Raw genomic sequence first — 27,699 nt, 5'->3', positions numbered from 1 at the left:
ATGTCATTTTAATGTTGATTTCAAATAGTCTTAGTCATTTCTGTGTTTTAAAGTGAAGCTACTACTACAAAATTCAGTTTAGTTTTCTATTTTTCAAAAATGTACAATGTATAGTGGTTTGAACTTTTGACCCAACAATGAATGTTTGAAGTCTGAGACACTCATAAACTGTTAATGGATTTGATATTTCTTAAAAACAAACCTGCACTCTTTTATGTTAAACTCTCTTCTGTCTTCTGTGCTTCCCAAGGAGAATGAAGTCTAACTCTTTCCTTCTTGGAATAAGATGTGACAACCTGCATAGTCGTTTCTTCCCCATGTTTTCTCAAGAAGATTGAAACAAGTGGTGACAATTCCTCCCCCAGACGTTGCTGATGGAGAGCTGGGCCGGCCCTTCAGACGGCAGCCGGAGCTGTGCAGCACAGGTCCCAGTCCACGGCTGGCCCGTGTCCGAGGGAATCGCATGCTCCTCTTGCCCACACTGCACAGCTGTCCCCCGACAGCGACCCGGATTTCCCTCTGTGGTGTGCACACCTGCCCTCTTTCTCTGTTAGTACCACCCTGCTTACTGCAGTCCCAGGCACCCGTAACCTTTGTGAAATGGTTGAGCGCAGATACGTATTTCCTGCCCAACAGTGTGACATTGTTGAGTGCTACATATTCTGAGCAATGGACAGAGCTTTCATTAATTATCTTGTTAAGAGAGTTGTATTGGAGGAATTATTACTTCAGTCGATGCTAATACTTTCAAGGGATTTCATAACTATTGAGAAAGACCTTGGTTAACCAAATAACTTAGATATTTCTCTCAAATTGTATAATACTTCCCTTGAAGTTAAAATAGAAGACCCTCTGTTCTCTAACTGCCCTGAATTCATATAAAGTTTAAAGCCCACACTCTATTTTTTCCCTTGAATTTTTCCTGTATTTTTCCATTTTCCAGTGAGATAGTCTTAAACCCTCCTTGCTGAGAGCCTACTTCGCCCTTGTGGTTTGCTTTAACCCTGCTGTTGGGGCCTAATGTTTGCAATTAGGGGTCAGCAGGCGCTGCCATTCACAAAGGAGGAAGAATGTGATTTTGCAGTATTAGTCCCAGCTAGTGACAATCAAAAGCTTCCCTGTGTGATCTCTTTACCTTGTATTTTGCTCTGAAACATACATCCCAGCTTAAACGTGAGGAATATTGAATAGGAACACAGAGGTAATGTCTTCAGTAAAACCCTCCCTCCAGAAACTAGTTGTGGCTGACAAGCTGCCACCTGCAGAGCGGCGGAGAGGAAATGAAGGGGACTGAGTCCATGCTCTTTTCAGCTTTTGCCTGTGGTGTCATCACAGGCCTCTACAAGCCGTTCTCTCAGGCTCTTCCACAGTCACCAGCTTGTTTTCAAAGTTCTTGTAACCTGGTCCCAGGGATGTGCAATCCTCTGTGCTGCGTTCAGGCTACATCAGCCGGAATGTGATGGTAGACGGTGCACCCCAGATGGGTGTCTGTCTCCTGTGCATCTCTGTTCAAGCTTTTTTCATTTTAATTGAAGAGCTGTATAGAATTTGTAAAACGTCTGTCTCTCAGGATGCAGTCCCAATACTCAACCACTGAAATTCTTTAACAGCCCTCTTTGCATATGAAAATTGCCTTTTCTCTTTACACACAGATTCAAATCATCAATAGGTGTGCCTTGTTTTTCACTGGGGATGGAAAGAGAGATTTGGGAAATTATGTACATCAAAATTTCTCTATATATACTATAAGCGCTTTCCAATTATAAAGGGCATATTTTTCTTGTTCCTTAGCATATTTCTTCCTTGCCCCACCCTCGGGAGTATAAAAAAAAAGAGCACTGGGTTTTGATTGTGGTCTTCAATTCATTGTCTCCTACTTCATTTTCCTTGTAATAGTAACTGAACTGAGATTCTGGAGCTTACAAAAGGGCAATGTGTACTTGGACACATTATTATACTGTCTTCATAAATATCATTCTTTTAGTTTCTGTAAGCCCAGCCCTTGCAGGAAACCCCGCAGGTTTCCACTGGCAGGACTGTTCTTTCTATTGCTGTTGAAAGTCAGCAAAACCCTCATTGCTTGCTCTTTTATTTCTTTCCTACACTCTTAAGAAGTTTCTCAAGACTAACTGCCTCTTTATTATATAGTCACATTTCTCAGATAGCTCTTCTCTTTTTCCTTTTCTTGAATTTTTACAATATTCATTGAGCTCGGCTCAAATATCATACTGTACCAGTAGATGCTGTTAACATAGGATGCTCTCTTGCCTGGACATATCAGATATTATAAAACTATCAGTTTTCAGTTGGACCACTTCTTATTTCTACACTGTGTGACTTCAGCAAATCAACGATCATCTCTCCTTCATTGTTTTTTCACAGGTAAAAGAGAAACAGTAAGACCTGCATAAAACTCAAGGGTTTTGTCTTGAAGAGCAAATGACATATTGTGAGGGTGTTTTGCAAAACATATAGTGCTATATAACTGTAGGCTATTTGCATCTAATTTGTTCAGAGTGAATGGCATCATTAGTGTGGATTATGGCAGCTACTGTTTTATTTAGCCACCGCCATGTGCCTGCCACTGTTATGGGCACTTTGTACTCCTTTTCTCTTTTGTGTTTAAGCCTGCAAAGGAGACATTATTATTTTTATTTTAAAACTGATTTGACTGGCCCAGCATCCTAGCCATTAAGTAGCAGAGCTGGGATTCAAACCAGGGTCTGTTGAGGCCCAGGCTTTCCTCACGGCCTCTGTCCGCATCCTGAGTTAGGAGGAACAGAAGGCAAAAGAAGCCCCCAGCACAGCCGTCCTCAGTTGGTTGCAGCTGGAGCTGAATGTGATTTGCTTCACTGTCTAGTAGCTGACACGCTCCAGATAAATCATGCTTTCAGGCTGAGATGTCTTAGCTCCAAAAAATATGATATTTGAGTACGAGGGAAGGGCTGTTGTTTTAGCATATAAGGTACATGAAATAAGTTGACTTCAAAAGTGACTGTGTCTTATAAATATTTCACTTATTTAATTTATTTAATTTTAGTTTATATATCCTATGAAACAAATGAAGAATACATAAATAACTCATTATTTTACATAGATCAGAAATGGCTGCGATTGCCTAAAAATGGAAACAAAAATAACACTATATAAAATCACAAGCAGAGCTCCATGCTACACTCTCTAGCAAATACTTCTTCAATTATTTCCTTGGCAGTTTTATTTCTTATTGGATAATCATTTTGAACGATCTTTTCGGGACTGTTACCTGGATACTCTTGGTGTTTAGGTTCCTGGAGCGAAAGATCCTCTCATCAAGAAGACCCTTATGGGTGCGACTGAGCAATTCTCGGCCATCTTGCTATCACTTTCCTGGTATATATTGTTGCTTTACTACTCAGTGGTTGGCTCTCAAAACAGGAAGGCAAGTTTGACTTTGTAAAACCAACAACTAACATTTGCACAGTGATTTACCATTTACAAAGCAAGCCCTGTTCACTCTCATTGTCTCACTGCCTGTCCTGTGTCAGAGGACTCCAGATCACCCAGGAAGAAACTGCCATCCCAGGGGCAGTAGCCGTGTAGCCCTGCTGCAGCTTCACCCTGTGTCTGCTCCCCGGGCAGATTCTCTACTGCAGGGCTAGATCTGGTATTTCCTTGTGTCCCACACAGCTTTTAGTATGGTGTCTTAAACATGGCATTCAGTAAACATGTACAAGACGGAAGCATGGATGAGTGAAGGATCAGTGGAAATTGTGGCCTTATCTCTGAAAATCAAAATTTCCTAACCTAGGGTCTAAAAATGTGTGTGAATCTACTGAAATCTTAGTCAAAATTATGTCCAAGTGCAGGTTTATATACGTGTGTATTTTTCAGGGAGGAAGATATCCTGTTTATTTTTCATCAGATTCTCAAAGGGGGGTTCCATAACTCATGTAAAGTTAATAATGACTGCTTTAAAAAACTAAACAGAGAGCCACAAACTGTTTAACGATTATATTTAGCATTCATAACAAAAGATAGAAATCATTAAAAAGTTAGATTTAACCTCTGTATTACCTAAAGGGTATCAACATTTTATGTCTGAGCTAATTGATTTTGGTTTGTTAGAGCTTAAAACTTTTGAGGTTGAAGCTTGGACTTCAGTCTTCCTATAGGCAAAGTAATAGCAGAGCAGAGTTCTACAGGGGGATTTCAGTGAGGCCCACCAGCCATCTTGAAAATGCCCATGAAACTTTAAAAAAAAAGAGGCAAGAAATGACAGTATGCCAATCAGTTCCATCACTGTGTTTCCTGTATAGTTTGTGTTTTCATGGCTTCAGTCTGAATATAACTTGTATTTTAGCTAGAAAGTAACTCACCACAGGCTACAACATCATTTTCTTTATATCCCCCAGCTTGGAGTTTCTGAACCTAATGTATGACATTCAGGAATTTTCTTTGCCCACAGGTTAAAGTGCATACCTTCTACCACACTGAGTGCTTCTGAGAGATGGGTCCATTTGTTCTTTGTCTCTATAAACCCAATGCCAGTGTATAGTATGGGTTCAGTTAGTGCCAGTTATTATTGTGAAGCTTTAGTGAAATAGTTGTTGGCATATTACACAGAACCACCAAGTCAAAATAGAGGACTTTTTAGGAAACTAATTACATCAATAGATAACCTAATTTAAAGTATAATATGTTAGCAAATAATTTTTATCATGAAGTACTTTACTGTATTATATTTACAATATTACATTGTAGAATGTAATATTAATATAATCTGACAGAGTCTATCATGACCCCTCATCCTGGGCACACTATTCTATATTTTTTATCTGTTATAATAAGCAAGGAATATTAAAAGGAATCCAAAATGAAAAATGTACACAAAAATTAATACCAGTATAACTCTTAGTCTGTAAAGTATAAATAGATGAATAACAACTACAATAGTTAATGAAGTGCCAATTTTTACAAATTATTACTATTCAAAAGAAAAAAGATTTTTTAATCAAAGCAAAACCTAACACATGGGTTGAGTATCCTTTATCTAAAATACTTGGGAATAGAAATGTTTTGGATCTCTGAATACTTATTCTATACTTATGGGTTGAGTATTCCAAATCTAAAACATCTTTGGGTGTTAAGTTGGCACTCAGAAAGTTTCAGGTTTTGTAGTATTTCAGATTTCAGATTTGGGGATTAGGGATACTCAACCTGTACATCATGGGATAGTGGCTAACAAGAAATATTTATTCATCAAAGAATTAGTAAATATAGTACTTCCTTGGTTGAAGCAGAAGAGTTCTAAGATATGCATTGAAGTTTGAATTCTTTAATATTTTATCTATCATATTTTGTAGACAGCTGGCTACATTGACACCTTTTCTGGAGCTGTCCTTCCAATTACATTTTTTAGAAGCAAATGATGAAATCATCGTTCTTGCACATTTTGAACATATCTCATTAATTATACTGTCATTCTAAATATTTACAATGTATTCTTTCAAATATTTGTAGATATAATAGAAAGCATGGCTCCATGGCATTATATGCCTTACTAAATTGATATTAGATATTCCCCTGTTTACACACATATATATGGTTAGTGACTCATGTTACCTATTAAAGTTTCCTGTTTCCTAATTTAAAAGATATTTAAAGGCCAGAGTACTAAAGTGTTTGTTTTTGTCCTCTGGATCTTCTGCTTCATATAGTAACACATAAACAAGCTAAATACTTATTTTAATACCACCAAACCCACTTTTTACCTTTATTATGAAACTAAGGTTTGGTCAGCTGAGGTCAAGTTGTACACATAACATAGCTGGCATTATAGTCAGTGAACTGTCCCAGAGAGGAGAGTCAAAATATAAACACTGAACCTTTCTACAGCAGCTTAGAGCTGGGATTAACTTGGATCACCTAGTCTTCTGCTTTTAATGAAATTCTCTCCCTTGTATTTTCATGTTTGGGACAGAGTCCAAAGTTATCTCATGCTAATTTAGTTAGGCAGTGCCCTCCGGGGATGTCACAGGCTTCCCTGACCTCTCCAGAGAGAGATTCAGCAAAGGGATGAGGAGAATTAAACATTCCTGAGAAATTGGAAAGCAGCAACCCCCAGAGAATTTGCAGAGAAACTCGCTCCAGACTTGGCTGCCAGAGACTCAAGTCACCTTTTCAGCACTTGCCTGACGTCTCTCTCAGTCCCATCTGGCTTGACTCAGAGGTCAGTCTGGGGACTGGGGAGAGGTGGCAGCTCAGAAAAGAATTCAAGGGAGGCTCAGCAATAGCACGTTCTGTTTTTGTCATTTGTTGTCATCTGAAGAACATTCAAAAAGACGGAGAGAGCATAAAGTTGAACTAATACTTGATTTTGTTTGACTGTCTTTTTTACTATTAAAAACATTTGCTTTAGGTGAACTGGTATTTTTATTTCTCAGATAATGAGTTCCCTGATTCTTAATGACTAAAATTTAAGGGTGGTTGTTGTTGTTTTTATTATATAGGACCTCTGTGCCTAATTATTTTATAATTATATTAGCTATTTTACAAAAGATGTTTTCTCTTGCACATTTAATGAAATTGGGGGAGGGGTTGGAAAATATGTTTCCAGTTTTAAAATCATATTCCCTTTGTGGTTTACATTTTCTATATGAAGAATTTCAGAAAAGTAAGAAAACAAGATTATTATTACATACTGGATTTATATTGTAAACAAATCCAAGAAGCCACATTTTATAATTTGTCCATTTTATTTTCTACTGAAGTGAATCAAGTTCAGTGTGCCCTGAAGTGGTGGCATGAAAAGAAGGTTTTGGGGTCCCTGTTCAATTTTTACACTTGTCAGATTCCTCAAGGAAAAACTAACTCTTATCAGAGTACTCCTTTGGGTAATATTGCTAAGCAGGGATACCTACCAGACCAGATCTGGCCCATTGGTTGGCTTTGTTTCATCCTGTCAATGTTTCAGCCAACAGTTAGAATTTTTAGAGTTTTGGGGGGGTTTTTTGAACATAACTCTGAATTTTTAGCAAGTCAGATGTGCAGCTCCCCTGTGTAGCCAGGTGGTCTGGTGAGACTGGTCCCACATCCCCACGTGGGGGCCTCTGCTGGAGTGCGGGGCTCACAGCGCCCTCTGGGCGTGGAGAGGCCCTGCCGGCCACCAAGGGGAGCCCAGCGGGCCCTGGCGGCACCCACGTAGTGAGGCCTGTCTTTGACCCTCTTCCTGGTACCATATAGAAGAGAAAAATCACTTTTCCAAGTACAGTACTTTGTTCATTAGAAAGTTAGTTATAGCAGATATATACATATATGGCCCTCATTTCTTTGTTTGCTTACATTATGATTCTTAAGATGCTTTTCTTCTCCCTGGTGAACCTGGGAAGAGACTTGGCCCAGAAGATGGAACGTGTGGGTTCCAATGAGGGGCCCGTTCCAGCCATCTGGAACAACTAACTCTTGGGACCCCAATTTCCTTATTTATCTCTAAAACCCAAACGAACCTGCCAGCTCTCGGGCGTCCTGTGCCCCTTGCTGCTGTTCAGTTTACAGCGACTCAGCGCGCGTCGGCCTCAGCGGCCCAGCTCCCCCTGCTTCCCGGTCACACGAAAGCATTAATCACAGAACCAAGCATCTTGATGCACTGAAGAAACATTATATTTAAACAGACCGGGCAGAGACTCTCTTTGCAGAGATTAGGATCGTTCTGGACTTATATACTCACCTCCCATTTCACGTACGTGGTTTCCGTCGAGTGCGGCCATCTGAGCAGTGTTAGGAGGCGAGCAGGCCATGTCTGAAGTCGAGAAGTTAAGAGGGGCACCAGGCATGTTTTGGGGGCCTCTGCACGAGGCTTCCACACCCTCACCCCTTGGCATCAGGGGTAAAAGGCGGGACAGAGAGAAAGGTCCCTCCCGTGTGGGGTCTCGGAAGTGCCTTGCCAAGGCCTTCTTGTTTTCCTGCTGTTTCCGAAACCCTTCGCCGGTGTGCGAAGGAGTTAAAGGGCCCGAGCTCTCATCCACCATCGGGGAGTGTCTTGGGCACCGGAGAGAATCTGGCACAGGATGTGTTTTCATGGAACTGCTTATCAAAACTAAGCTTCTGCCATTTCATTTAGACGAGGTGGATTGGGTGGAAAACTGGCTCAGGGACCAGGAAATTTGCCTTCTGTTCCTGCTCAGCCGCCGCGTGACCCTGTTGCAGGTCAGTCCTCCAAGCATGTCTCAGTTTCTCCATCTGTAAAATTAGACAATGAAATGAATGCTGTTTATAACAAACATTGGGGAAATCCTTCTGATTATTTTCACTGAAACGATGGCAAATGAACATTTTCATGGGGTTCTGCCTGGGTTCACTCTTGTCTGCTGCCTTACCAGCTGGAGGGGTTTTCAGACCACAGCCTTCTTGCTGCCTGTTACTAGGTGTGTTCCCACCCAGCCTTTCTGTTAATACCATCCCCAGCTCTAGGAAGAGAGGCTGCAGAGTTGGGAGCTCTTTATGCCAAAATAAACAATAAAATTTGGAAACACGTAGATTAAAATAATTAGGAAAATGATGTTGAATAAAGGACTGCATTAGTATTACTATTATGCTTAAGTTAGAATCTGATTCCCAAAAGCACAATCCTCCAGTTAACTGATCCATTTTAGAAGTTTTTTTCTTTTTGGTTTTGTTTTGGTTTTTGAAAGATTTAATTTGTTTCAATCTCTGATCACTCTTCAGTTTAGGCTCCACTGATGGGTTTTTCTTCTTCATTGAGAAGTCATGTTGGAAAAAAAATTGCCCATGGCTATTTACTATTTAGCAACACTATTAAACAAAGGAACACTCTCTAACAATAATCCATGAAGCTAACTATTTGGGAAAAAAAGACAGCTCCTCTGAAATATTTACTTATATAATACAAATTAATTTTCTCAAAATGACAAAAACCCACATATAAGACAAATATATAAATTCCCAGAATTTTTATACTCTTTCAAAACTTGAATATTGGGCAGGAAATCAGAAATTCTTAAGGAGAGAAATGTTGAAACCCCAGATTCCATCCTAAAACACATTTCTAAAAAAGAATTAGTGCTCTGAAAAATGTTGCATTTTTATATTTAGTATGGTAACAGCCCATGGAATTATCACATCGTATCTCAATGATCATTCTGGAGCACTGATCTTGTAGGCATTAACCCAGGAATTTTCTCCAATAATACCATCATTTATAATAGCAATAACATTCTGTAGATCACAAAGTGCTTTCAATATATTATCTGATGGTATACCTAAAACTCTGGAACCTGTGTAAGAAAATCAAGGATGAAATAAGTAAGTTGTCTAAAGTGACAAGCCTATCCAGTGGCAGGGCACAGATTCTTAAGACTTCAATCTGAGTTCTATTCACTACATAACATTAAGACTGTCTTTTATCGTTACCTATTTTCCTGTAAAAATAATTCATCTGGAAACATAAATAAACACTTAAGGCCTTAATCTCTTGCCTTTGTGAGTCTCTCAGCTCTCATGTCCTACATACAGGTTCTCATTCTGGATGTGTTTTAATATTCACCCTCACAACACACTCCCAGCTTTAAAGAGTTGTCTCCCGTGTTGTATAAAAGTATACATGTGATCACAGAAAGACCTCCTTGAGTTACCAGCACTGCGTTTACTGCTGGGAACAAGATCGTTTCAAACAAACAAACCCAACTTTTTTTCCTTCACTCCTTCACTCTTAACCCTCAGCCCCAGTAGAGCTGTGAGGATTTGGACCAGATGAGAATCAGGAAGGTCTGCAGTGCCCCACTGTCCCCTACAGATCCTCCAAACTGGCAGGAGGGGCCTGGGAAGCGTGGGTGTCTCAGCTCCAGTGAATTGCAGCTTCGGCAGGTGGTGCTGTTTCCTCCAGGCCAGCGGCACACCTGTGCCCCCAGCTGGGGGTACTGTTCACTCTTGGGAGCAGATGTTCAGTACTCCTTGTTTTGCTAGTGGTCCTAGCAAAATTTTACACTAATCTACTTAGTGGGAGACAGAAAGAGTCATTCAAACTAAGAAACTGGTTCTTACTGCCTTCTGGATCTTCATGCCACCATGATGACTGGGACGTCCCATTATTCCCTCTAGGCAAACCTGCGGTCCATTCCACTGTTAGAAATACAATACTGGATTTTTTTTCATCCCTGTTTTTTCTGGAGTCAGTCACACACAGGGCAATCTATGTCAAAGAAAAAAGAAAGGAAGGAGAAATTATGTAACTGTCATACCGTCATGTGTGTTCATTCTCACACTGACCGAGCTCTCAAATATCTGTCCACACGCAATATGTGGGCCTAGCCACATAGCGCCTTGGGAGTGGGGGATTTATCACTTGGCAGGCGGTTTACTCTCGGGGAGACACTGGGGTTTTATCTTTGTGCCCTTGGAGAATTGATTTCCTGAATATTTCTCTTAAAGACTTAATTCACTGATTCTTCAGCCCACTTGTGTAGTCCTCTCACTGAACTCAGAACTGAATTTGTTCTTTTTCATTTTTGGTTAAGAGGACACACTCTAGAGGACAGCTCAGGCAGAGAAGCTGGCCTAATAGGAAAAGACGCTTTCATTTACTGTCACGTGTCTGGATGACCCGTGGCTCACATTGGCCAGCGTCTTAGAACAAGTCCTCAAGCTCCGGCAGCACAAGTCATGCTCACCCACCTTGTTCCCTCGGTGATCTTAGAAAGAATTTAGTAGAAAGGGGAACCGAAGATGGAGCAGAAAGCCTGATTACCCCGTGTGTTCACCACTCATTGTCAGAAGCAATGAAAGTACACTAAATATTCTGCCTGCACACATAGCAATATTTTAAAACTATTAATACCAGCATATTAAAATATTAATTTATGATCTGTGTAGCAAATGTTCAATAGCTGTTCTTTGATGTTATTGATTTACAAGCAAGATGATTAACATTCCAGAGGGTTTCAAAGCAAAGAAAAAAGTTAGGGGAATACATTTAAAATTTAGTTTTGAAATTTATCAGTTTGAGGCTTTCTAAATACTCTTACTAAGTACAGAGCAGTGAAAGCACTATCTCGTTCTTTGAAAAATGAGCAGGGATGTGAATGTGATGAGCTTGCTATGCTTTATTTTGAAGACCCAGCACGTTGCTCGTCTCCCTCGCAAGGCTCCAGTCACGAAGTTAACATCTGCCTTTTCGTAAACACCATCCTCAAAGCGCTCTTTCTCTGAAGGTTGGAGGCTGAAAGAATGAAGCACAAATCCTCTCGGGGCCAAAAGTTGCGTCATAAGCCCTGTGTGATCAATAAGTACATTGTGGTGGTTATTTCATAGCTGATTAACTTATATGTCTACAAGCCAACACTTGACTCGAAGGGCTGGTCTAGTTGCTTGCCGTGCGAGCGGGGCCTTTCCCGCCCGCCTGGCAGCCGGCGCTGGGACTGCTCGCTCCTGACCGCAACCGGTACAGCCCTTGAGTTTCGTTGTGAGTAACCATCCGCCGGAGCCGCGCTTCTCTGAAAGGGCATTCTGTCTTTCCAGACAGTACCACATGGCAGGATAATTAGTGTCAGGGAAGGAAAAAACAGAATTGACAACCACAGCCAATACCTGGCTGTGGACTCTTCTTCAGCTTTGAGGAGACAGAAAATGTGCTGGCTTTCTTTTTCTGAATAATTGGGATAAATGCAAATAATCATAAGCAATTAAGCATTTAATGATGAGCTGATACAGGAAAGCATAAGTTAATAAAACTTGCCCCCATGTTTCTCAGTTCCTTATTAAAACATATCACGCTTCTTGGCTATTCTGTAATTAGTTTCTGTCATACTATCTTTTAATTCATGTCAGGAACTTAGATCTTATAACTTCCTCTTAGAGTCTTTATATTCCTTCTTGCTAACGTCTTGTTTCATTCTTAAGGAAAGGGATTTTTATAGTTTTGTTGTCTCGAATGTTGCTTTTAATTTCACCAGTTGTGGGGTAAATAAAGAATTTTGTACTTGGGAGAAGAATTGGCAGGAAAGCAGAGTATGCGACGGACTCTTGCTTTTCGTTGCCTGTGAGATTTCCCAACTGGAGCGTCTGTCTTATTTTGCCTCTGGCTAACATCTGAAGATCAGTAATAAAGCTCTATGCAAATACTTTCATGTATTAAAAGAACAATATTTTGACACTCATTGACACAAGCAAAAAATACAACACTAAATTAGTGTTCAGGAAAACAATGAAGACATTGTTCATTCACATGAAATGAATGTGAAAAATGTAGTGTTATATTAACAGGAAAGGTTGCTCCTCAGAACTTGACCTTTAGCATTTGCCTAGATGACATTACTTATGGCATTGTACAGCAATAGACAAGTTTTTTTGTTAACAATCTTGAGCAGTTGTTGATACTTGTCAGACTATTGAAAATTTTAGTCACCAAAATATAAATGTTCATTCTCAGAGTCTGATAATTTAAGTTTCTCTAAAGACTTTTTAAAAATGTTTTTGGATATTTGAGAGTTTTTAAATATGTGATAAGTCAAATATTTTGAAACTGTTAATCATAGGCTTGTTTTTCTACTTGTTTTTCTAGATTTCATCTAGAGTTAAATAGACTTAATAAAAAAAAATCTCCTTTGACCATCTATGTGCTTTTAAAATAATTGAACTTCTAGGACACTGTTGATTTTTATTTTAAATCTTGAAGCAGACAAAGGGGCTTTTGCTTGGTTTTCAGTAGTGTGGGCAGGCCCCTGTGGGGAGGGGGGAGTTCTCTCGAGATCATTGCTTGTGTGTGTGTGTTTGTGTGTGTGTGTGTGTGTGTACTCACACATATAGTAGAATTTCTTTCCTCCTGTACGTCTCCACTCAAATATTACTGTTAAAATTGATGTTTTCTTAAATGTAACGAGCTTCCTTTTTAATCTGTGTTGATCAAGGACATTGCAGAGTCAGCATCTAGGAAATCACCGTGACGACAGAAACATCACAGTCAGTAAAGCGATTTGACTGCCCAAAAGAACAAAGCTCATATACTCTTTATAGTGGGATATTTTTATATTTAGCAAACAAAAATTAAAGGAAGAATGATTAAATCTAATTCTGTTCAAGTATATTTTTAAGGAGTACCAAGTGGAAGAGTGACGTTTAACTTGCCATCCTGATTTTGTGAATGAGAACCTGGGGAAACACATTTGAAATGTGTCTCAATGAGCAAGCTGCCGTGGCATGCTGGGTTACAATAACAGACGTGGCACCTGCCCTGGCCTTCTCTCCTCAGAGGCACCAAAGGGTGGGTGGTCTTAGGTGGCAGGGACTGAGGGAGGCCGAGGATTAACAGCCCCTGGTGGGGAATCTCTGGGTGCTCCACCTCTGCTGTGCTTTGATTGTCTTCTCTGCACTCCACCCTCCTTTCATGCTGTCGCCTCTCCCATGGGCCGAGCTTATTTTGGTGGCTGGCTGGGCCCGTGGCAGTCTTCCCCACTGGATCCTGATGTCACAGGTGGTGCCAATTCCCCTTGGAACTGCCTCCTCCGCACTGGGCACAGAGCTGGTGCAGGACTGGTCCCATAGGCCTGTGGGCCAGTCTTCTTTTGTTTTGAGCTGTCTCCATCAGAGCTTGTTGGCACAAGGAGCAGAAACTAACTAAAAGAAATTCAAGGAAAATGGGATTTATCATAAGGAGCCCCAGGATACTTCACAGGAATGAGGGAGTGAGGTCTGCTTTCCTCTATGTCTCTCCCCTCACTGCCCCTCCCTGTGGGCTTACTCCTCCCACTCCTCTCCCCACACAGGGTCTCCTTTGGGCTGGGCCCTGCATGCCTCTCATTAGCATCGGCGGGGACTGGGCTCTGGCCGGCTCTGACCCTGCTGACAGGCCCACAACTCCAGTGCTCAGCACTGTCCTGCTGGTTCAGTCTGTGTCTCTTACTACAAATGCCCTGAGACTCTGATTGATCCAGAATGTGTCAGGTCTCCATCTGTGACAAGGAGTTGGGGGACCACGGAGCAGCAGGCACAGGGACAGATCACCTGTTTGAAATCCACTTGCCGTGACTCACCCCTTTAGCAAGAGTGGTGGGTGGGGCGGGCAAAGATAGTCTTACTTTTTAGGAGGAAGGTTTTAGAATGGAACCATGCTTGATGGCTCCCTGATACTACCTGGTGGCTCTGTCCCAGAAGTTCTTTCTTAAATCACATGTTGAACTTTTAAAACCCTTTTTCCTATATAAATGTTGGAAGTCCCTAGGCCAGGCACGGTGTCTTCTTTATCTGTCCCCACATAGTATATGCCCAAACTCTAGCACTGTGCCTGGCACCTAGTAGGCACACCCTGAATATTTACCAACTGCCTGGCCAGGTCCCCAGGCTAGCTTACGGAAGTCTATGCGGTTATTCCTAACCACCATGTACAACAGAGTTTCTACAGGAAAATGCATTCCTAGACACAGCCATCAGGAAAATACATGTTACCATGGTGCAGTAGGACCACCAGAAAGGGAGTCTGGGTTCTAGCCCTAGCTCTGGCTCTTAGTAGGTGTGTGACTAGGCAAGCCACTTAATTTCTCTAGTTTTAGTTGCTTCATCTTTAAAATGAGTTGAATTGAATGAGAGCATCTCTGAGGCCCCTTCCAGCTATAAAGTTCTGTGGCTCTGACTAACAGATCAGGATTTAATTCACCCCACCCTATCAGTCTTCCTTCCCTGTGCTATTTATGGATGCGAGGTTTGGTCATGGAGATGAACTACATTCTCCCAGGCACCCATAACTCTCTCAAGATATGTAATCATCACTTTCGTCATCAACCTGATGATAAATTATAGTTCCTGAGCACTTCCTATGTCGCAGGCACTTTACATATGTTAACTAATTTAATCTTACAAACAGCCCCACGAGGTAGGTATTATTATTCTTCTCATTTTAATGAGGCAATAGAAGAGTTAGTAACGCACCAGAAGGTACCCAGTAGGTAGTGGGGCTGGGGTTTACACCCAGGTGTCTGATTCCAAGCCTGAGCCCTAGCCACTGAGTAGTTCTCAGAATGATTCCCAGACCGGCAGCCCCGGCTTCACCCTGGAACCTGTGACAAAGGCACACTCTCTGGCTCCAGCTAGGCCTGTTGAATCAGAAACTCTGGGGCTAAAAAGGCGCTGGCAATCTGTGTTCTAACCTTCCAGATGATTCTAATGCATGCTAAAATTTGAAAATGCCTGCCTCCTCTCTTCAGCACTACATTTCACCAAATCCTTAAGTACTTCTTAGGTGTTTGCCCCCAGGTATTCCAACTGGGGAGAGGGTGTGATGTGGCAGCCCATGGAAGAATGAGGCAGCCATTCAGATGTCAAATGCCGTAAGTTAGGAGCTAGTTTTGCTGTTCAAGCTCTCTCTGCCCATTGTCATCACTGATGAAATCACTACGGACGGAGTCAGGTGGTTGAGATAACTGCAAAGCAAGGAGGAGAAGACGAGGCAGCCTCCTCCACGAAGCACCAGAGAGCCTCTCAGCAGGTCGAGCGAACAGGATTGGGGTAGTGTGTCACCTGGCAAGGTCTAGTCTCTTGAACACAAGCCTGGTTCTTTAGCCCTGCGTGGCCCAATGCAGTAGCCACAGCCTCATGTGGCTACCGAGCACTCAAAGTGTAACTCTTCTGAATTGAGATGCGCTGTAAAGACAAAATACACGCTGGACTTCAAAGACTTAGTACATAGAAAAGGAATGTGAAATATCTGAATAATATTTTATATTGAAACCATAACATACTGGATATATTGGGTTAAGTAAAATATACCAAAATTAGCTTCACCTTTTCTTTTTGTTTGTTTAGTGTGGCTAACAGGAAATTTTAAATTACATATGTGGCTTGCATTGTATTTGCAGGGTGCTATTCTAGACTAATCCTATCAGGTCCTGTTTACATCTGCCTTAATGCATGTAATATGATGTGTATGTAGGTTTTATTTACTGGTAACAATGATTGTCAGCATTAGATCCAAGAGACCTATTGCAAGGCTAGGACCTGCTACTCAAAAGAGCCCACGACCAGCCTAGAAGTTAGATTCTCAAGGTCGGAGTCAGACCAAGAGGCAGAATCAGGTGGTCAGGATGACAGGCTTGAAGAATAAAGTCATCCAAAGGTCAGAACTGGCTTCCCAGGAACAGGTTTAGGCAGCATGACCAGGAACCAAGAGCAGGAGATGGACCATCAGGTGGTCATGAGTGTAAAGAAACTTCCTCCTGCCTACCCAGAGCATTTACATTGTTCCTGCTGGGCCAGAAACTAATTCTAGAATGGCTTACCTGGGCATTTGAGTGGGAGCAGGTAATTGAAAACACCTGGTGGAGGTGGGTGGCTGGGCACGCTCCAGGAAACAACCACTTCTGGGAAGTATGTTGTGACAGAGGGTGATGTTAGCGCCAGTTAGAGCATTTGTTAAATTATAGTGACTTGAAAGTGAGCTTCTATATCCCAGGTGTCAGCCAGTGAATTATTTTTGCCCTCATGTAAACCTGTCACTGCACAGTGTTAAAGACAGATGGAGCTTTGCATAGAAACTGCAAGAGGAAGCAATAATGCTTATATTAAAGACAAATATAGTAGTTTCATTGCTATGTTGAAACAATCAGCTGATGTTGTAGTCGTCACAAGATAGTGTTTTGTGGTAGATTGTGGCAGCAGTAACCTCTCCCATGCTGCATGCCCTTTTCAGTATGACTGTACCGCTCCCTCCCCTCATAAAGGGGAGAGTCTCTGCTGTGGATTTTGCTCAAAATAATGTCAGTCCTAAAAGGACAAAATAATGCCACATTGAAGTGGAGACATCTACTTCTACACTGCAGAATGGCAGGAAGGTGTTGCTGAAGGAGAAGCCTATTTTATTGTCACTAGCACAGCCTCCTAGGTGAGGGACACTGCAGATTGTGATCTGGAAGGAAAGCAAACATCTCCAGATAGCATGAAAGCGCCCTGTGATTAATGGGCTCTTCTGTGAGCCACACCACCTAGCAAAATGCTGAGGTTATGGCAGCTATGTCCTGGGGCAAAGCACATCATGAATTTGCTGGGAGGATTTAGAGCAGTCTGAATTGAAGCTGTAGGCTTCCCTCAGTGCACTTTCCTGATCCTCCTCCTGAGATTCTTGAGCAAACAGCCAGCCTGGTTCAAGCATAGTACTATTAGAAAGGCACTGCCTCAGAACCTACACCCGGATGGGAGTGGGGCGAGGATTGCTAGGAGAAGAAAAGGAGAATAAGTGAAGCAGATGAACAGTATATATCATGGAGGGTATCATTCAAAAAGAGTAAGTAGCTGGAGCTCATATAATTGTTCTCCACAGATTCAGGGAAATTACAGGCAACATTTTTTTTTAGGTTTACTTAAAGCAAAGGCAGACAAATTGCAGTCCATGGGCTTTGTAACTGTTTTACTGGAGCACAGTGATAGACATTTGATTCCATATTATCCGTGGCTGTTTCATGTTATTGACAGCAGAGCTGAGTAGTTACAACAGAGACCATATGGTTCACAAGTCTAAATATTTACTATCTGGCCCTATAAGAAAAAACTTTACTGTCCCCCTAGCTTAAATAAAATAACTGAAAGAGATAAAAAGTAAGCTGGTAGTGATAATGAAAAGTATGGAAGAGAAAAAGAAAATCATTACAGAAATTGAAGCCACATTAGCACCAAAATTTAAAGTAAATGTTACTAAAACAATCAGTTGAACAGGCTGGAGGAAATCACATAAAATCATATGGGAAAAAATAAACAAAAAAGATTAAATAGGAGATGATAGAGAAGATAGAACAAAAAGAGGTACAACATATGTATAATTGGTGTGCCTGAAACAGAAATGGAACAAAGAGATAAAATATATTCAAAGATAAATTTAAGAAATAAATTCATAATTAGAATCTGCATATTGAAAGAACAGATGATGTCTCAGAAAAGTTGACTCAGAGTAATACAAGACTAGGAGCTTTTAGGTTTTGTATTGTTCCAGGAAAGAGAAAAGTTAACCCCAGCTTTGGAGCTTGTAGCTGAGAGTACCTGGTGAGAATAACAAGATAAAGGGCAAGGTAGATTTTGACATAGCCTCTGTCAGTACATATGGTGTCAATGCAGAAGAATATGTTAGCCTCAAAAAAAGAAACAAAGAGCTATAGAGCTTTCTATATTGTGTTCTATTTTTGGTGTTTTTCTTATCTAATTTTTTTCTGTTCAGTAACTTTATATCATTAAAATGTCTGAAACATCCTTAAACTAAGGGCTCCACATGCCACAGCATTTTTGCCAATGAAGAAAACTAATAGATTGAGAGGGCCATAAAGCTAGACTTTGGTTTTATGCCATTTGATTTTGTTAATATAATTTTATAAGTGTGTCTATCACCCAGATAATGTGCATTGTACCCGTTAGGTGTGAATTTACTCATCCCCTCCACTCCCCTCCCACCTGCTTGATTTCTGTTGAATTTTACTACCATATGTACATGTGAGTGTTGATCATTTAGTTCCAATTTAACAGTGAGTTCATGAGGTGTTTGTTTTTCCATTCTTCTGAGACTTCGCTTAGGAAACTGTTCTCCAGTTCTATCCAGGTTGTTACAAAAGATATTAGTTCACCTTTTTTATGGCTGATTAATACTCTGTGGTATACATATACCATATTTTATTAATCCACTCATGTATTGATGGGCACTTGGGTTGTTTCCAATTCTTTGTGATTGTGAATTGTGCTGCTATAAACATTCAAGTGCATGTGTCTTTTTTTATAAAATGTCTTTTTTTTCCTTTGGGTAAATACCCAGTAGTTGGATTGGTGGATCAAATAGTAGGTCTATTTTTATTAATAGTTCTTTGAAGTATCTCCATACTACTTTCTATAGAGATTGAACTAGTTTGCAGTCCCACCAACAGTGTATAGGTGTTCCTTTCTCTCTGCATCCACGCCAGCAATTGTTGTTTTGGGACTTTTTGATAAAAGCCATTCTAACTGGAAATAGGTGATATCTCATTGTGGTTTTCATTTGCATTCCCCTGATGATTAGAGACATTAAGCAAAAATACCAATGTCATTTTTTGTAGATCTAGAAAAAATAAGAAAAAATAATTCTATGCTTCATATGGAACCAGAAAAGACCCCAAATAGCCAAAGCAACCTTAAGGAAAAAGAACAAATCAGGAGGCATCGCTTTACCAGACTTCAAGCTATACTACAAGGCTATAATAACTAAAACAGCATGGCACAAGAACAGAGACATAGACCAATGGATCAGAACAGAGAACCCAGATATAAAACCATTTTCATATTGCCATATGATCTTTGACAAAGCAGACAAAAACAATGGGAAAAGAATTCCTATTCAATAAATGATGCTGGGAAAATTGGATTACAACATGTAGAAGACTGAAACAGGATCTGCCCCTCTCACCACTCACAAAAATTAATTCATGATGGGTAAAAGACTTAAACCTAAGGCATGAAACAATAAGAACTCTAGAAGAAGAGATTGGAAAAACTCTTATAGATATCCACCTAGGAAAAGAATTTTTGAAGAAGACACCAAAGACAATCACAACAACAAAAATGAATAAATGGGACTTGATTAAATTAAAAGGCTTCTGCACAGCCAAGGAAACAATCAATAGAGTGAATAGACAACCTACAGAATGGGAGAAAATATTTGCATGCTACACATCTGATAAAGGGCTAACAACCAGAATCTACAAAGAATTCAAGTAAATCAGCTGTAAAACATCAAACAACCCCATTAAAAAGTGAGCAAAAGACATGAACAGAAGCTTTTCAGAAGAAGATAGACTAATGGCCAATAAACAAATTCTCATAATTTTTATTAGAACTATTTCATGGACTTTCTCCTCTGGAAGAAAACATATAGAGAGCTACTATTCTAAGATTTTTATGACAGTAGCATGTAAAGCACAAAAGCACAAGGCTGAAAAAGCAGCAGTAGTCAAATACACAGAGTTAAACATAACCTTGATTAACAATTCTTGTTATTCATGGATGCCAGCTCAGTTAATAAATGTTTGTGGCTTGGATGCTGAACTGGAGGTTAATTGCAAGGTATAAGCAATTGTAGAATCCAGATTTTTAAGACAAACACACATCACGCCATGAAAGGCATGCATGGAATCAGGTGTAGTCAGTCGGCTGTGGTGATGTACTTTGGGTGTTCTCCTTCACTGGTCCAGCTGTGAACAGCCTCCAGAGCTGGCGACTTGTCAAGCAAAGAGGAACTTCACCGTGAACCTCTGTGGCATTTCCGCATTCAACATTTGAATGGCCAAATGGGAGACTGTGAGAGAGGAGTATTTTTATTTGAAAATTTTTTAATTAAAGTTTTATTTTTACTTCTCTAAATTCGATTTGTAAAGCAGATAGGTCAATTATATAGTTACAGGAGAGCACATGTCCAAATTTAATATTTATGCCCATCTCGACGTGGCTGTCAAATGTCAATAGTGTGGAGTCACATTTTCCTTAAACTTCATGTGCCTTGAAACCAAAATGAATGTGAGACAGGATTTAAAAACTGCACTGTTCATTGGCCATTAAGGGACATTTTTATGTTGCAGAAAGAATCTGAAGCCCTAGTTCATTCCTTCACTGATTTTCTTTCCTCCCTGTGAGCTGGATTAAAAAGCAGGAGAGTTTTTTCATGTGCAGTGGTAATCAGGTCAGGACTAAAAGTAAATAAGTATCTGAGGAAGTGGATAAGCCAGGCACATCCTCAGAGGGCACTGAAGGAATGCAGGAAGACTCTGTCTTTTTCCTCTGTCGTTCCTTCAGAGACAAAAAGTGTCTTTAGACTAAAGATGTCTTTAGACTGACATCTAAAACATGTAACCTCAAAATTGGTCTTCTGTCAGAAGCCAGAGCTGGGTGGCAATGTGATCACAGATCGTGGTCTGGCCGAGTCATGGGTCATGTGGTCCAGCCTGTGAACAGGAAGGTGAGAGCAGGGCAACTTTTGCCTCAGTTGTGCCATCCATCAGAGGATAAATGGAGCAGATCCGCGGGTGCAGCTGTATGAGGCGGCGACGGCTGTGTCCTTCTCACACAGGGGCCTTTGTCTCCTGGACGTGATCTAGCATTACGGCGGGATGCACTCGGCCTGGGCTTTGTGGCAAATTACTAACCCATTATCACACCAGAACACAGGATCATTTATCTTCTAATCCAGAGTGTCACCTGTTCTTCATTTACCAGTCAATAACCATTAATTATGCTCAGTGGAAATTTAAACAAAGCCCTTTCCCTCTGTTAAAACCAGTAAACTATTCAGTAATAACAAATAAATCTGGAGTTGTATATCCTTTCCCTTCCCATTCCCAGACTGCAGTCTGGTACAATATGAACTTGAGAGGAAATGCCTAGAAATTGATAGGTCAAAGGCCACAGATAGTCTGATGGAGAAGAAAAGAGCAGATTCTTGGCTCTTGCTCTCCTGCAAAGAGAGGCTCCTTACTGATCCCCAGATTCCTGCCGGGAACACGACAAGCACCAGGGGCCCTATGCCCATGTTTAAAGTGATCCACCATTAACCAGCAATCATATTTTCTCCTTTCACTTTTTAGCAAATCCTTGCTTTCTTTCGCATGACTAAAAATAGGATTTTTATTTTTTGAGACCATTCTAGCACAGCAGAGTGTTTCTAAAGAAATAAAATAAGCTGAGTGGTCCTGAAAGACCTATTTGAAATGTTATTTTTATAATGGAAATTTGAGTCAAACACATTTAAGTGTTTTTACCCCCTTGCATCTAATCCCTGCAGAAGAATGTTAAAATAGAAATTCTAGCCAGAAGCATAATTTAATTTTTCCTAAAAACTCCAAAAGTATTTTGGTAAAAGCCAAAATAAGTTTGTGTGAGTGTGCATGCACACGTGCCTGTGTATGCGCGCGCATGGGCACACGCATGCGCCCTCTCGGGTGAGGTGGGAAGGTTGCCTTAGTTGGGAAGGGTGGCCGGAGGGCTGGCTGGGTCCCAGGGAAGCCACCGTGCTGCGTGCTGCTGGTCACAGGGAAACCCGGCGAGACGGCAGGAATTCATTCCAATGGCGGAGTCAGAGATCGGCATTCCCAGACAGCGGAGGGGACGCGGCGTGCCGGCCGCGGGAACTGCACCCGCAGGCGCACTGGCAGCCACCCCCCAGGCCTTCGCTAGTGCTCAGGCCTTGGCGCCCCTTGCGCAAAAGCACCCCTCTGAGGGGCTTCGTGACATGTGATGTTGGCCACGGGCTTTGGCAGCAGGGCCTGGGCTGCATTCCAGGCCCGGCTCCTCCTCTCGGCCCCCAGCATTTAACGGCATTCAGGCAGCCACCAAGCCATTGTAGACTCCTGCTGGGTGGCTGGTCCCAAGAAAGAGAGCGGCTTGTATTATGTGCCTTTTAAAAACTGCTCAAACGTTATTAGTAATAGTGGTAGTAGTAGTATAACATTTAAAGAGTGCTGTGACTTAATTCATCAACCATGATCTCTTAATGCAAAATGAAACTATAGATATTTCATTAATATGAGCAAAACTTTCTCCTAGCCAAGATAATTTCATCTGTCAGTTACTTTACAATATATCACTAAACTTGAACCTATTGTCATTGTCCCAAGCAGCGTACCACATCTTCAAGGCATGTAAAATTGCCTAAGATCTCATCTTCTACAGGAAAAAATATAATTTAAAACAGTCTTGTAACAGACAAAAAATATCTATAAGAAGTAACTTCAAGTAAAAAAGATTTGTTTTTCTTTTTTAGAAAGCTTCCACAAATTCAAATGAATAAAGCAGGATTAAACTTTTTTGGTGGCATTTTTAGCAATCTGTTTTCAACTTATCCTGTAGCAGCTAGGCAGACACCAACCAAAATAGTTTTGTTTAAATGTTAGGACAACAGTTCAATGCATATAACATTGGGGTCTGTGTTATAATGAAGTGTATATTCTCTTTACTTTTTTTATTTTGAGAAGTGGGTGCAAGTGATAAAAAATACTGATTTTTTTTTTTTAATTTGGCTTGGATTTTTCTTAGAGACGTGCTCCTGTTGGATAGCTGCTGCACTTAATTTTTAAAAATCTGTATCTCCTATCCATTAAAAAAATCTTCATAATTAATGTGAAATTACAAGATATAGAAACAATAGACCTGTGTGCTATTGATAACAGCTCTCCTAACCAGGGGGAGCCAGGCTGTGATGGTACCACCAGTTTGTGTCTTGGACACACAGCTGCATTTTTGCCCAACCGGATTCCTGGTTCTTATGGAGAACGTATACCTGTATGATACATCCATTTAGATCAGTGATCCCCAACCTTTTTGGTACCAGGGATTGGTTTCATAGAAGACAATTTTCCATGGAGGGGGTCGGCAGAGCTCAAGCAGTGATGCAAGTGATGGGGAGCGGCTGTAAATACAGATGAAGCTTTGAAGCTTCCCTTGCTAGCCCACTGCTCACCTCCTGCTGGGCACCCCTGTTCCTAAGTTTCATGGAAGATAATTTTTCCATGGGGGGGAGGGAGAGGTGGGTGGAAGAGTGCAGGGGGGGGAGGGACAGAGCTCAGGTGGTGATGGTGATGTGTGGCCCAGTTCCTAACAGGTTCCAGCCCGGGGGTTGGGGACCACTGATTTAGATCACAGTGTGGAGACTGAGTACCTGACCCTGAAATGCTGCCTTATGAAACCCTTAACTCTGGTGTAAATGTTTTCATTCTCAGACAACTTTTTAAAAATACTAGTACTATTCATTGCATGATCCTTTTTCTATTAATCTTGTTTATTTTGCTTTTTGATTGGTAAATTTTCAAATTTACTGTTCAAAAGTAGGTTAACTTTTGAGGACAAACATCTGTCTTTAAAGGATTTTTCCTTGCCTCCCATATATTATATTAAAAAAATTAGACAATACTTTTAAAACTGTTCTTTTTGTAAATAATACCATAAAAAGGTTATTAGCCACAGATACTGCTTGACATCACATTCCTCCAGATTGTGGTCTGAGGATCTGCTGCATGAGAATGCCCTGGGATGTTAAAGATAAAGATTCCTAAGACCCATTTCTCAGGTCTCTGAGTTCACTCCTCTGCCTCATTGATTTTAGGAACAAACATGTTCCCCACATGATTCTGATGCACATGATAGTTTGAGAACCATTGTGATAGTGGTTAGAATACTGTAATAAAATCACACTTATTTTCTAGCTACACGTCCATATCCAGTTACGTGCAGTGGATAACATTGTATTTCCAAAGTGGCTGCTGAATGCAACTTTGACATGAATTTGCCTCTTTTTGTCTCTAGGCAATGTGGCTGATGTTGCAGAATGATGAGCCAGAGGACTTTGTCATAGCTACTGGGGAAGTCCACAGTGTCCGGGAATTTGTCGAGAAATCATTTTTGCACATTGGAAAAACCATCGTGTAAGTATACCTGAGAGTTGATTGCTGCTTGATGGCCAGATGTTTGCTGGCAGGTGTGCACATGTGCTTGCTGTTCTGCCTTGGTTCTGTTTGTCTTCTTCCCTGTTCCTTCCTTTGTAAAGCAATACAGGGAGTTCCAGTGTGGAAAAGGGACTTTGTTCTTCGGTGCACCCCACTTACATTATATGTTAAATGTTGGTCAGCGTCTAAACCATGTCTTATTAAAATTTCTTTTATCTTTCTTACTTTTAAAATATTTTTAAATTTTTATTTACTTTTAAATTTTATTTTTGTTTCTTAAGTTTTAATTTTTTTATCTTGGTATAATTACCATCTTCTGTGATTTTACTGTGGCTAATTCTACTCTTACCAGATCAATATCATAACATTAAACAATCTTTTTAATACCTTCACTTTATATTTTTAAAATTTGAAACCATCAAAAACTTACAAAAAAGTTTCAGAGACATTATAATCTTTTTTCTCTGAACCACTGAGACTAAGTTGCTGACCTGATGTCCCGTCACCCTGAACTTCTGTGTGTATTTCCTACAAACAGGGACATTCTCCTATGGGAACTCGATGCACCATCAAACTCAGGAAATTCACAGAGATAAATTATTATCGTCTAATCCACAGATTCTATTTGAGATTTGGCAGTTGGGCCAATGTTATACTTTATATTGAAATGATCCAGTTTATAATCATGCACTACATTTACTTGTTTTGTTACAGTATATGAATTTTGAAGTCAGATTTTTATTGAAATATTTGAAAGATTTGTGGGAAATCCTTGATTGTAGATAAAAGATTCTTTTTCATTTTTGGTGATTTTTTTCATTGTGGTGAAATACAGATTACATAAAATTTACCAGTTGAACCATTTTTAAGTATATAATTCAGTAGTATTAAGTACATTCACAGTGTTATGCAACCATCATCACTATCCATTTCCATATCTTTTAAAAATGATTTCAAGCAGAAACTGTGCACCCATTAAATAATAATTCCTCATTCTCCCTTCCCCCAGCACCTGGTAACCTCTGTTCCACTTGCTATTTCAATGAATTCGTCCACTTATACTTCATATAAGTGGAGTTATATAATATTTGTCCTCTTGTGTCTGGCTTATTCCATTTACCATAATGTTTTTATAGTTCATATTTCAGCATTTCCTTCCTTTTTTAAAGGTTGAACAATATTCTATTGTATGTATATACCATGTACACTTTAGTTATCCATTCATCTGGTGATGGACACTGGATTGTTTCCTCCTTTTGGCTAATATAAATAACTCTGCTGTGCCCATGCATGTACAAATACCTGTTTGAATTCCCGCTTTGAGTTCTTTGGGATATATACTTCAAAGTGAAATTACTGGCCGGGCATAGTGGCTCACGCCTGTAATCCTAGCACTCTGGGAGGCCGAGGCAGGTGGATTGTTTGAGCTCAGGAGTTCGAGACCAGCCTGAGCAAGAGCGAGACCCTGTCTCTACTAAAAATAGAAAGAAATTATATGCACAGCTAAAAAATATATATATATTGAAAAATTAGCCAGGCATGGTGGTGCATGCCTGTAGTCCCAGCTACTCAGGAGGCTGAGGCAGGAGGATCGCCTGAGCCCAGGAGTTTGAGGTTGCTGTGAGCGAGGCTGATGCCATGGCACTCTAGCCTGGGCAACAGAGTGAGACTGTGTCTCAAAAAAAAAGAGTGAAATTACTGGATCATGTGGCAATTGTATAGCTTAACTTTTTGAGGAACTACCAAATTATTTTCCAGGATTCATTTGAAAAACATAAAAAGGACTTTCACATCTGGCCATGATGGAATAGGAGAAACCAGATTTAACCTTCTATTTTAAAAAACTAGGAAACTAGAGAAAATACATGAAGCAACTCTTTTAGACATAGAACAACAGGCAGTACAGGATTGTGTTCCCTGATAGAAAAGAAAGAAATGGGGGAACCCTGCAAGGACCTTGGCTTTCTTCCTGTGGGCACAGTCTGGACCCTGCAGCACGGAAGAGGCCATCAAGCAGAGAACTACTGTCTTGCTGAGTTAAAGAGGCAGCAGCCAGAATTCAGGGGTCAAGTCTGAGGTACCTGGACTTTGTGGGGCAGAGTTCTAGAAAGATGGGCTCTACAAAGAAAAAGAGCTCCAGAAATCTGCATAGGGGTACCCTTGACTCTTTACAAAATAGTAAGATGCATGTATGCAAGAAACTCCCCAAGTTTGGACAGAGAATCACCTGGGAGCTGGGAGTTGAGTGTTTCCTAGAGCTCGCCCCAAACTGGAAGGCATCCAGGTTTCAGCCAGCGTGATGGGGAGGCCTTGTTGATTTCTCAGAGATTGCAATATAGACTCTGGAAGGGCTATGCCTCAGTAATGGGGCTAAATATAAGTTTCAAAAGGATCAAACTGGGCACAAATAACTTAGCTTCCTGCCATGACAAAGCCCAATATTCTTCAAAAGAAGACAGAAAATCTAGTCACTCAACAATGTAAAATTTATAATGTTCAGCATTCAGTCAAAAATTAGGAGGCATGTCAAGAAGCAGGAAAACATGACCTATAACCAAGAGAAAAATCAATCAATAAAAACAAACTGAGAAATAATAAAGATGATTTGAGCACATGAGGATGTTAAAATAACTATTATAACTATGTTCAAGTATTTTAAGAAAGACAATAATATATTGAAGAGAGAGCAGGAATGTATATTTTAAAAAGAACCAGCTGGAACTTATAGAGATGAAAAATGAAGTATCTGAAATGAAAAATTCACTGTTGGCACTGAGAGAAGATTAGATACTGTAGAAGAAGAGACTAGTGAAGGGAGACAGAATACTAGAAATGATTTAAGATGAAGCACAGAAAGAACAGTTTCACTGACCTATGGGACAATTACCAAACAACGTAACATGTGTAATTGGAGTCCCAGGGGAAGCAGGGGAGGGACACAGAAAAAGAATTAAATAATGGCCAAATTTTTCCCAAATTTAATGAAAACAGTAAAATCATAGATCTAAGAGGCATAATAAACTTCAAGCAGAATAAGCACAAAGAAAGTCACACCAGTATGCCTCATACTCAAAATTCTGAAAATCTTAAAAGCAGCCAGAAAAGAAAAATAATTATGTACAGTGAAACTCAGTTTTATTACTATTTGGGGAAACATACTTTTATAGAACTTCAGGAGCACATGCTTCATTCTCCCAAGAACACTCCTTTAATTTCTTTATTTCCTGACTTGGTCAATTCCGTCCTCTATACAATGTGGTATAATACCATGGTTAAAAGC

General features: G+C 40.4%; 1 protein-coding gene across 1 annotated transcript in view; it reads left to right on the top strand.

Moving 5' to 3' along the window:
* GMDS (GDP-mannose 4,6-dehydratase) overlaps positions 1-27,699 on the top strand; it is a 614,024-nt gene that overhangs the window by 469,830 nt on the left and 116,495 nt on the right. The window contains exon 8 of the mRNA XM_045551568.1: positions 24,280-24,398. Within this exon, the coding sequence (XP_045407524.1) occupies positions 24,280-24,398 (119 nt within the window). The remainder of the gene's footprint in view (positions 1-24,279; positions 24,399-27,699) is intronic.

This window comes from Lemur catta, chromosome 5 (assembly GCF_020740605.2).
Source record: "Lemur catta isolate mLemCat1 chromosome 5, mLemCat1.pri, whole genome shotgun sequence".
Classification (NCBI taxonomy): domain Eukaryota; kingdom Metazoa; phylum Chordata; class Mammalia; order Primates; family Lemuridae; genus Lemur; species Lemur catta.
This window is presented reverse-complemented; position numbering and strand designations above follow the sequence as displayed.